Below are 12,162 nucleotides of genomic sequence, written 5' to 3' on the forward strand. Positions count from 1 at the left end.
GGTCCGACCTTGCCCGTTGGGTCCGACCTTGCCCGTTGGTCCGTTTTTACCCTTTGGTCCGTCGTTGCCCGTTGGGGCCGTCCTTGCCCGTTGGGTCCGACCTTGCCCGTTGGGTCCGACCTTGCCCGTTGGTCCGTTTTTACCCGTTGGTCCGTCGTTGCCCGTTGGGTCCGACCTTGCCCGTTGGTCTGTCATTGCCTGGCTGTAGGGGATTTACTGTCCTCTCCAACCACCTTTCCTGTACCTACTCAGCGTCATCGGCCCCGCCCTCCGTGTCATCGTCCCCGCCCTCCGTGTCATCGTCCCCGCCCTCCGTGTCATCGGCCCCGCCCACGTTCGGGCCCTGCACTCGACACCGTCCCCTCACACCACTGACCCGCCCACCCATGGCCTCCAGAACCAACTGCGCAGGCGTCGCCCGAGAGGTGCGATGCGGCCGAAAGAACGTCATCAACCTAAGACGGTGGCGCCGCGCAGGCGCAGTGCGGGATCCTGGGAAACGTCATCGTCGCGACCAGGAGAAGCCGGGAACAGAATAATATGAACGGAGGGAAGAGGCGGTAGGTGGAGGACGGAGGGAGGAAGGCAGAGAGAGAGAGATTGCAGATGGAGGGAGCGAAAGGGAGAGAGAGGAGGGGGTTAGAGGGGAGGAGGAGAAGGTTGAGGAAAGGAAGGGATGGAGGTGGAGGGACGAATGGGAGGGGGTAGGTGGGGGAAGGGAAGGAATGGAGGGAGGGGAGGTGGTAGGTGGAGGCAGTTGGCGGAGGGAGGGGGAGGAGAAGGTGGAGGGAGGGGAGAGGGAGAGGGAGAGGATGGAGGGACGAGGCAGGGAGGAGAGGGAAAGGAGGTGGTGGGGGAGGGTGGCGGGGGAGGGTGGGAGGTGGCTGGGGTGGGAGGGAAGGGGAGAGGAAAAGGGCAGAGGAGGAGAGGGAAAGGGAGGGATGGCAGGGGCGTGGGAGAGGGAGGGGAAGGTCGGGGGGAGATGGGCAGGGCTGTGGGGGGACAGTGATGTTGAGACAGATGGAGCAGGAGTTGCCTGGCCACAGGGGTTGGAGGTATTGGATTCCCATCGAACAATAACAGGCCCTTCAGCCCATGCAATCCCACTGTCTGTACTAATCCTTATCAGTGTATGTCCTTTCTTGGTTTGTCCTTCCAAAAAGCAGCACCTCACTTTTGGAATCTTTCATCCTGGGAAACAGACTGTGGCCATCTACTTTATCCACTCTCCTCATGATTTTATAATCATTGATAAGTGTCCATGGCTTCAGGGAATAAAGAGCCGACCTGTCCCACCTCTCCCTGTCACCCAGCCCTTCCGAACAGTGAATCTCTTCTGCATCCTTCCAATTGATTGATGTTCTTCTTATTGCAGAGTGACTAGAACTGAACAAAGTCCTCTTGAATGTGGTCTCAGCAACGCTAAGCCATGCAAACCCCACTTTTGTACTCTGTATCCCACCCAATGTGGGGCAGAGTGACCCTGCTGTGCCCCTGCTTTTGTGCATTCTGGTGCGTCGCCTCCTCCATCCCAGGAGGCTGACTGGCTGGATACTGACATGTCTGACCAATCCACTGACTCCCAACCTATCTCCAATCAGGATGCTACCCCCACTCCCCCCCCCCCCCCCCCCCCCCCGCCTCCCAACAATTCTACCCTGGCAGCATCTGCTCTCATGTGTCCCCACACAGGGCTCATTCAGAAAGTTAGGAGGTATTGAATCCAAGGGGGGCTTGCTTTGTGGATCCAGAATGGGCTTGGCCAGGGAAGGCAGAGGGTGGTTGTGATGGTTTGTATCCTGCATGGAGGTCGGTGACCAGTGGTGGTCGGCAGGGATCTGTTCTGGGACTCCTCCTCTTTGTGATTTTTATAAATAACCTGGATGAGGAAATGGAAGATTGGAGAGAAGGCCTTGTGACGATAGGATGAGTGAACTTGGTCTTGGATGGATTAGAAAGTTGGTGGATGATTTGATAGTGTGTGGTGTGCATAGTGTGGAGGGTTGCCAGAGGTTACAGAGAGACATTAATTGAGTTGGGCTGAGAAGTGGCAGATGGCGTGTAACCCACAAAAGTGCAAGGTGGTTCAGTTTAGTCGGTCAGAGTTGAAGCCAGATTCCAATATTAATGGAAGGACTCTGAGCAGTGTGGACAAACACAAGGATCTTGGGCTCCATGTCCACAGGGCACTCAAAGCTGCGGCATAGGTTGATGGTGTAATTAAGAAAGTGTATGGTGCATTTGTCTTCATCAGTCGTGGGATCGAGTTCCAGAGCCTTGAGGTAAAGGTGCAGCTATGCAAGACCCTGTTTAGGACCCAAGGTCTATCGCATTCATTTCTGGTCCCCTCATCACAGGAAGGATGTGGATGCTGTCAAGGGTGTGAAAGAGATTTACAAAGATGCTGCCTGGGTTGGAGAACATGTCCAGTGAGGAGAGGATGAATGAACTTGGACTTTTCTCCTTGGAGCGATGGAGGATGAAGGGTGAGCTGTTGGAGATGGACAAGATGATGAGAGACATTGATCGTGTGGATATCAGAGGCTTTTCCCCAGGGCTGAAATATCCAACAGGAGGGGGCATAGTTTTAAGGTGCTTGGGAGTAAGTCCGGGGAGGAGGAGGGGGGATGTAAGAGAGTGGTGGGTGCATGGAAAGCACTGCCAGTAACAGGGGTGGAGGCAGGGACAATAGGATCATTTAACAGATTCTTGGACAGGTACACGAGCTGAGAAAACTGGAGGATCTGCAGTAGAGAAACTGTAGGCAGTTGTTAGAGTGGGTTATTGGGTCAGCACAACAGTGTGGGCTGAATGGCCTGTAGCTTGCTCTATGAGCCCTTCTAATCCAGGGCACTAAATGTCCTCCTTTTCCAGGAATGTCACTTGCCTCTACTGTGGTCAGTCGGGCCATTCCCATGTTCCGTCCAACAGAGCTCGCTCCCACCAAACCCCTTCCAAACAGAAGTGGCTTGGGATTGCTCATCCCCTCCCCACCAGCCTCTACCATTCTGCCAGCTGCAATCCGAGCCCACCACCCCTTCCTACCCTCCGCGGTGTTCAGTCCCTCCATGACTCCCTTCTTTACGCAGCTCTCTGTGATCCATAGCAACTGCAGGAGATGCAATACCTCCTCCCTCAACACCATCCAGGGCTCTGAACAGCCCTCCCAGATGAGGCCTGCTTCACCTGCAGCTCCTCCAACCTCATCACTGCCTTGCAAGCTCCTGAGTGATTACCTTTGTTTGTTTGTTCCAAATTACCTTGTTCAGTGAGAAGGGATCTTCTGTGACCAGATCTCTAACATTCACACAGACATATAAAGAGCACACTTTACCCAGTATAGGATCACACTGAAAATGATGAGGGGGACAGACAGAGTAAATGTAGGTCGGCTTTTCCCACTGAGGGTGGGTGAGATACAAACCAGAGGACGTGGGTTAAGGGTGAAAGGGGAAAGGTTTAGGGGGAACTTCTTCACACAGAGAGGGGTGGGGGTGTGGAATGAGTTGCCAGCTGAAGTGGTGAATATGGGCTCAATTTTAACATTTAAGAGGAATTTGGACACATGGATGGGAGGGGTATTTATTTAGAGATGCAGCACGGTAGATGAATTAGCTGTGTGAAATTGAGATAAACAAATATGATTTGATTGGGATTACAGAAACATGGCTGCAGGGTGGGCAAGCCTGGGAACTTAACATCCCGGGGGTATACGATATTTAGGAGGGATCGGGAAGAAAGAAAAGGGGGTGGGGTAGTATTGATGGTGAGAGAAGGGACCGACACGATTGACAGGAAGGATATTAATTCGGAAGATGCGGAATCTATATGGGTATAACTGAGGAATAGCAAGGGGCGAAAAATGTTAGTGGGGGTGGTATATAGGCCTCCAAAGAGTAGTGTAGAGGTGAGGGAAGGCATTAAAAAAGAAATTAGAAAAGCGTGCAATAAGGGAACAGCTGTCATCATGGGAGACTTTAATTTGCATATAGATTGGACTAGTCAAATTGGTAAAAATACAGAGGAGGAGGAATTCCTTGAATGTTTACGGGACGGTTATCTAGACCAATATGTCGAGGAACCAACTCGGGAGCAGGCCATTTTAGATTGGGTATTATGCAATGATAAGGGGCTAATCAACAATCTTGTTGTACGAGGCCCTTTGGGTAGGAGCAATCACAATATGATCAAATTCTCACTCGACATGGAGAGTGAAGAAATTAAAACCGAGACTAAGGTCCTGAATTTAAATAAAGGGAATTATGATGGTATGAGACGGGAGTTGAGTAAGATTGATTGGGTGGTGTTTATGGGGGAGTTGACTGTGGATAGACAATGGAAAGCATTCACAGATCTAATGGAGAAATTGCAGAAATGGTTTATACCGGTTTGGCATAAAAATAAACCAAAAAAGGTGACTCAACCGTGGATAACAAGGGAAATTAGAGACAGCATTAGGTCCAAAGAGAGAGCATATCAATTGGCCAAAAAAAAGTACCAAATCTGAAGACTGGGAAGAGTTCAAGATGCAGTAAAGGAGGACAAAGGGATTAAACAAGAGAGCAAAAATAAATTATGAAAGTAAGCTTGTAGCAAATATAAAAACCGACTGCAAAAGCTTTTATAAATATGTCAAGAGGAAAAGATTGGTGAAATCCAGAGTAGGTCCCTTGCAGTCAGAATCAGGGGAATATATAATGGGGAATAAGGAAATGGCAGACCAATTAAATCCTTACTTTAGTTCTGTTTTTACAAGAGAGGATACAAATAACCTCCCAAGGATGTTGGGAAACATAGAGACTAATGCAAGGGAGGAACTGAAAGAAATCAGTATCTCTAAGGACATGGTCTTGGGGAAATTGATGGGATTGAAGGCCGATAAATCCCAAGGGCCTGATAATCTACATCCTAGGGTACTCAAGGAAGTGGCCATTCAGATAGCAGATGCTTTAAGAATTATTTTCCAGAACTCGATAGACTCAGGATCAGTACCCATGGATTGGAGGGTAGCTAATGTTACCCCACTATTTAAAAAGGGGCGTAGAGAAAAAGTGGGGAATTATCGGCCGGTGAGCCTTACATCAGTAGTGGGCAAAATGATGGAATCCATTATTAAGGATGTAATAGCGGAGCATATGACTAGCAGAGAAGGGATCGGATGGAGTCAACATGGATTTACAAAAGGTAAATCATGCTTGACAAATCTATTGGAATTCTTTGAGATGGTGACAGGTAAAATAGATGGGGGAGAGCCAATGGATGTGGTGTACCTGGTCTTCCAAAAGGCCTTCGATAAGGTCCCGCAAAAACGACTGGCTTCCAAAATCAAGGCTCATGGGATTGGGGGCAAAGTATTGATGTGGATTGAGAACTGGCTGGCAGATAGAAGACAGAGAGTTGGGATAAATGGCTCGTTTTCTGAGTGGCAGGCGGTGACCAGTGGGGTGCCACAGGGATCTGTACTGGGACCCCAGCTGTTCACAATTTACATTAATGATCTGGATGAGGGGAATGGATGGAATATCTCCAAATTTGCAGATGACACAAAGCTAGGAGGGGTTGTGTGCACGGAAGAGGGGGTCAGGAAGCTCCAGTGTGATTTGGATAAATTGAGGGACTGGGCAGATCCATGGCAAATGCACTTCAATGTGGATAAATGTGAGGTTATCCACTTAGGTAATACAAACCGGAGGGCAGATTACTATTTGAATGGCAATAGATTAAGAGATGGGGAAGTGCAGAGAGACCTAGGGGTACTTGTACACCAGTCTCTGAAGGCAAGCATGCAGGTACAGCAGGCGGTTAAAAAGGCAAATGGTATGTTGGCCTTCATATCAAGAGGGTTTGAGTCTTGGAACAAGGATACTTTACTGCAGCTGTACAGGGCCTTGGTGAGACCCCACCTGGAGTATTGTGTGCAGTTTTGGTCACCTTATCTAAGGAAGGATGTTCTTGCAATGGAGGGAGTGCAGAGGCGATTCACCAGGCTGATACCTGGAATGGCAGGAATGACTTAGGAGGAAAGATTGCGCAAATTGGGATTGTCCTCGCTGGAGTTTAGAAGATTGAGAGGGGATCTCATAGAGGCCTATAAAATTCTGGCAGGACTGGACAGAATGGATGCAGATGGGATGTTTCCAATTGTGGGGAAGTCCAGAACCCAGGGCCATGTTTTGAGGATAACAGGCAAACCATTTCGAACCGAGATGAGGAGGAATTTGTTTACCCAGAGGGTGGTGAATCTGTGAAATTCATTGCCACAGAGGGCAGTAGAGGCAGGTTCATTAAATATATTTAAGAGGGAATTAGATCTATTTCTTCAGTATAAGGGTATTAAAGGTTACGGAGAGAAGGCGGGGACGGGGTACTGAACTTTAAGATCAGCCATGATCTCGTTGAATGGTGGAGCAGGCTCGAAGGGTCGAATGACCTACTCCTGCTCCTGTCTTCTATGTTTTTTTTTCTATGGTAACAGCCCATTTTGGTCCATGAGTCCGTGCCCCCCCTTCACACACAATTGACCTTCAACCCCCAGTACATTTTGAAGGGCAAGAGGAAACCAGAGCCCCTGGGGAAACCCACACGGGGAGAACGTTCAAACCCCTTACAGACAGTGCGGGATTCGAACCTCAGTCCTGGCCATAACAGCCTTGCGCTAACTGCTATGCCAACCATATCACCCTATGGAGGGTTATGGATTGAATGCAGGTTAGTGGGATGACAGAATAATGGTTTGGTATAGACTAGAAGGGCTGAAGGGCCTGTTTCTATACTGTAGTGCTTTGTGGTTTTCAGAAGATCATTTAGCACTAAGGCAGGGTTTCATTCAGGAACCCAATGGCTGCAGAGGGATTAAACTCTTTCAACCTGTTGGTGCACGGCTTCACACTCCTGAGCCTTGTCCTTGTCGTGACGAGGGAGAGTAGAGTCTGCCTCTTCCTGACTGTCACTCACATGGACGTACTGCTGTAGGACTGTCTGCTGGGCTGGTGTAACAGGTGCTCAGTGTCCCACTGGCCAGATTGAGGTGCCAAGTAATATTCCATTCACTTCTCTGAACTCTTACTGATGGCATTTCAATGCCCGAGTGCAATGGGTCCCTCAATGTGTTGGCCACGTTTCCTGGACAGCGGGGGATGTGGACGGAGTCCGTGGAGGGGAGGAGGTTTGCGCGATGTTCTGAGCTACATTCACCACCTTCCGATCCTGAGTAGAGCAGCTCCCGTCCCTTGCTGTGAGGCACCCAGGATGTCTACTCTCCATGGTCCCCTGTAGAGGTTGTTTGAGGATGGTGGGGTGGGGGGAGAATGCTAGTCGACAGGAGTGGAGCAGGGGAGGTTTATTGAGGGGCTGACGGGGTGGAAGTTGGGGGCCAGATGACCCTTTGCTGCTTCTATTGCTCATGGAGAGAGAGAGAGAGAACCACACATTAGGGTTAGAGTTTTAGTACAGAAACGGGCTCTTTGACCCTTCTAGTCTGTGCAGAACCTTGTTTTTGCCTGGTCCCACTGCCCTGTCCCCAGTCCGTACCCCTCCATACCCCTCCCATTCATGTACCTGTCCAAATTCCTCTTAAATGTTAAATTTGAGCCAACATTCACCACTTCAGCTGGCAGCTCGTTCCCCACTCCCACCCCTCTCTGTCTGAAGAAATTCCCCCTAAACTTTTCCCCCTTTCACCCTTCACCCATGTCCTCTGGTTTGTATCTCACCCACCCTCAGTGGAAAAAGCCGACCTACATTTATTCTGTCTGTCCCCCTCAACATTTTAAATATCTCGATCAAATCTCCCCTCATTCTTCTACACTCCAGGGAATAAAGTTCTAATCTGTTTAATCTTTCCCTGTAACTGAGTCCCTGAAGTCCGGGCAACATCCTAGTCAATCTTCTCTGCACTTTCTATCTTATTGATATCTTTCCAGTAGTTTGGTGACCAGAACTGCACACAATACTCCCAATTTGGCCTCACTAAATTTGGAAAGGGGTGGAAGGCAGGGGTGGAAGGCTGGGCAGTGAGAGAGTCGAGGTGGTGGGATTGGGACAGGAAGAGTGCATGGAGCGGGAACAATGCGTTGGGCTGTGCAGTGGATGGAGGAGCTGGGGAGGGAAGAGGCCTCCCGTTGTGGAGCTGGCTGTCCCAGCGGCCATGACCTGTGATTTCCCTGCAGTCCCATCCGTGGGCCGACGCTGACACCATGAGCAACAGCCACCAGCTGCGGCCATACACCTCGGTGGGCGAGATCGATCACGTGCACATCCTGTCAGAGCACCTGGGTGGCCTGATTCAGGGCGAGGAGTACAGCGATGTGACATTCCTGGTGGAGAAGAGGCGTTTTCCAGCTCATCGCGTGATCCTGGCTGCTCGCTGCCAGTACTTCAGGTGATTGGTGTAGCCGGCGGTGTTACCTCAGCTGCCCTGGCTGGCAGACTCAGAATATGCCTGGATTTTCATTCCCCACCAGCAACTAGTCTCCTACCCGGCCAGCATAGCTTTGTGGGCCGAAGGGTCTGCATTGTGCTGCAATGTTCTCCAATTGCCCACCAGAGAGACGCCTCAATGTTGTGCCAACCTCTGTATACCTTATAAGATAAAACAAAACCCTCCTTCCCCGTAACCCTCCATTTTTCTTCCATCCATGTCTAAGGGTCTCTTAAATGCCCCCAATGTTCCACCCTCCACTATCACACCTGGCGAGGCATTCCAGGCCCCCACAACTCTCTGTGTGGTGACAGGCCCAGAGGACCCCAAAATCCAGCAGCAGTAGATACTCACCAAGCAAATGTTTACTTAAAAGTTGCTTTTAATTTTCTTTAAACATGAAAATTGAATCGCACTTTAACTTATTACTATTAACTTAACCCCTTTCTAATTCTAAGCGCATGTGTGTGCAAGTTCAGAAAAGTTCTTTGGTTCACAGTTCAATCTCTCTTTTCACTCCTCCAAGTTCACTGGTTGCAGGCGATTCTTATACTGTGCACAGAATTTAACATTTATAAATCTTCACCAGGCTTTGAAAGGTAAATGGTTCTTGTCGGTTTTCAGAGAGATTTGTTGTTAGTTGGACACAATCTGATTCCTTTCCATCAGCCATGTCAGTGTCTTGCGGAAGAAACTTGCCCCATCAGGGTTCTCCAGATGATAACCTCTTTCTTTCAGGTCACCAGAACTTTTTTTCTGTTTCCCTTATCTCAGGCGAAACACCACACAGCCAGCCATCTCCTCTTGTATGGACCACAAGGGCTTTGACCAGGCTGAACTAAGAACTCACAACCTGGCTTCAAATTGGGGTTTCAAACAAACTTCCAAAAGCCACTGCAGAAAACCAGCACTCTCTCTCCTTGCAAAACCATACCCATATGTCCCTCTTGAAACAGCCGACTGCACTCAGTCTGACTGCGGAACTGGACCTAATCTTCCGAGTTTGTTCATCTCTTGCTTTCCAAAACAATAATCCATTACTCCACAGCATGTCCAATTAACATCTACTTGTGAAGTCCTTCAGCAAAGCAGTTTCCATTGTCTTTACAAAGGCACCGGAAGCCTGGACTGTCTGGCTTGAGCAGAGCTCTGGCATTTTAAATGAGATCTTTGATGTGAATTGTTTGTATGTGGCCTACACTAAAAAAAACCACAATTTATCTCCTTTAAAACACAAAATAAAAGATAACATGATCCATCACAAAAACCCTTCCCCCTAATGTCTCCCCTAAACCTCCCTCCCTTCACTTTGTACACATGTCCTCTGGTGTTTGCTGATCCTGCCTTGGGAAACAGGCGCTGGCCGTCCACCCTATCTATTGCTTCTCAGAATCCTGTTGACCTCGATCGAGTCTCCTCTCGTCCTTCTACACTCCTGAGAGAAAAGTCCCAGCTCTGCTCACCTGGCCTCATAATGCTTGTTTCCCAATCCAGGCAACATCTTGGGAAATCCCCTCTGCCCCCTCTCCACAGCTTCTACAATGAGGTGACCAGAACTGAACACAATTCTGGAATCACCAGAGATTTGTAGAGTTGTACATGACCTCCCTACTCCTGAACTCAATCCCCCCTATTAATGAATCCCAGCATCCCATAGGCCTTCTTAACTATCCCATCACCCTGTGCTGTGACCTTGAGGGATGTTTGGATTTGGACCTCAAGGTCCCTCTGTTCATCCACACCCTTCAGTAATGACCATTAACCCTGGACTCAGCCTCCTGGTTTGTTCATCCAAAATGCATCACCTCACACTGATCCGGATTGAACTCCATCTGTCATTTTTCTGCCCAACTCTGCATCCTTTCGATATCCTCTTGTAACCTATGGCAACTATCTGCACCAGTGATTTCCAAACTGTTTCTTCCCACCCCCATCCCAGTTTAAGTAACCCCTGTGCCATCGGGGCTCTGTGATCAGTGAGGCGTTGGTTATGGCGGGATGTGAGTGGGAAGGTTGAGAATCACTGCTCCAGACCCAGTTGTGACTGAAATATTTTGCTTGAGAAAAATTGTCGTTGGCCCATTTCCTGTGGATTCTGAATCCGTGCACATAACGAGTCCATGAGGGACGATTAAAAGAGTGGGTTTCAAACTGTTTCTTCCCACCCACATCCCACCTTAAACTAACCCTTATTAATCACAGAGCACCGATGGCAGAGGGATTACTTAGTAGCCTGAATATGACTGGGATCGCCTGATCTTGGAAGCTAAGTAGGGACAGGACTGGCCAGTAGTTGGAGGGGAGACGGCCTGGGATCACCAGGTCCTGTGGATTTCTGTGAGGGACGCTGAACAAAGTGGCGACTCTCTCTGCCTTACGGTGGACAAAGTTAAAGAATTTCATTCTAAATGGAGTATCATGTGACTTAAGGTGGTATGTGAGTGGAAAGAAAAGGTTTGAAAACTACCGTTATACACCATCCACAGCTCCTCCAACCTTCGTGTCATCTGCAAACTTCCTGACCCATTCTTCTGCCTCTTTGCCCAGGTCATTTATAAACATCACAAAGAGCAGGGGTCCCAGAACAGATCCCTGCGGCCCCTATTCTAGTCACTGACCTCCAGAAAGAAAAGAGATAAATTAATGCTCACATTCACTACTTCAGCTGAAAGGAAGGAATACCCCTTAACTTTTCCCCTTTCACCCTTAACCCATGTCCTCTGGGTGTATCTCACCCACCCTCAGTGGGAGAAGCCGACCTACTTTGGTCTATCTGTCCCCTTCACACCTCCCTCCCTTCATCTGTCACCTCCTGCTGTTACAAGTACACCAACCCCCTAGTCTTTTGCTTGGATGCCACCAACATTTTTCCACATCTTGATAAAGAGCTCAAGCTCTAAACTTTGGTTATGGATTTTTATCTTTGCTATATAATGGACACTGTTTGACCTGCTGAGTTTCTCCAGCACTGTGTTTATACTTCAACCATGGTGTCTGCAGTCTTTCCTGTTTTACTTCTTAACCTTTCCCTGTAACTCAGTTCCTGAAGTCCGGGCAACATCCCAGTCAATCTCTGCCTCTTTCTATCTTATTGAGATCCTTTCTGTAGTTTGGTGATCAAAACTGCACACAATCCTCCAAATCTGGCCTCACCAATGTCTATACAACTAACTCTGCAAAGGCTGGCAGATCATACTTATTTATTTCCATTTCTTCTGTCAACTTGTCTGTCTTTAAATGTAAAGGACGGTAACAGACCCTTCAGCTTACGAGTCTGCGCTGCCCATTTACACCCAATTCACCTACAATTTTCGGTACCTTTTGAACGGTGGGAGGAAACGGGATCCCCAGGGGAAAATCCATGCATGCACAGGGAGAACATACAAACTCCTTACAAACAGCGCTGGATTTGCTGGCGCTGCAGCCGCGACGCTAACTGTGCTGCACACTTTATCTACGGCCTTCATGATTTTTTAAAGCCCTGTCAGATCGGGCCCTCCTCAGTTTTCTGCATACTAGGGAGAAATGTCGCAGCAGAGCCAGTCCACAACAAAAGCCCTCCAGATCTGGAAAGATCCTTGGAAATCTTGTCAGCTCAATGACATTCTTCCCGTAGCTGGGTGTCCAGAACTGTGCACAGTACTCCACTTGCGGGCTCACCAACGTCCTTGCAGCTCCAGGACTTCCCAACTGCTGTACCTTCATGTTCTCAGCCTGGTGAGCACTCACGCTGCCTTCAACAA

General features: G+C 49.0%; 1 protein-coding gene across 2 annotated transcripts in view; it reads left to right on the forward strand.

Moving 5' to 3' along the window:
- The first annotated feature begins 433 nt into the window (after positions 1-433).
- btbd9 (BTB (POZ) domain containing 9) overlaps positions 434-12,162 on the forward strand; it is a 101,778-nt gene continuing 90,049 nt past the window's right edge. Inside the window, exons 1-2 of one of the 2 annotated variants that reach the window (XM_069888025.1) lie at positions 434-560; positions 8,169-8,380. In XM_069888025.1, coding sequence (XP_069744126.1) covers positions 8,196-8,380 — 185 coding nt within the window. In that variant the 5' untranslated portion in view covers positions 434-560; positions 8,169-8,195. Of the gene's footprint in view, positions 561-2,362; positions 2,487-8,168; positions 8,381-12,162 lie in introns of those variants that run through there. The other variant, XM_069888026.1, reaches the window with a different exon arrangement.

Source organism: Narcine bancroftii, chromosome 6, assembly GCF_036971445.1.
Source record: "Narcine bancroftii isolate sNarBan1 chromosome 6, sNarBan1.hap1, whole genome shotgun sequence".
Lineage (NCBI taxonomy): Eukaryota > Metazoa > Chordata > Chondrichthyes > Torpediniformes > Narcinidae > Narcine > Narcine bancroftii.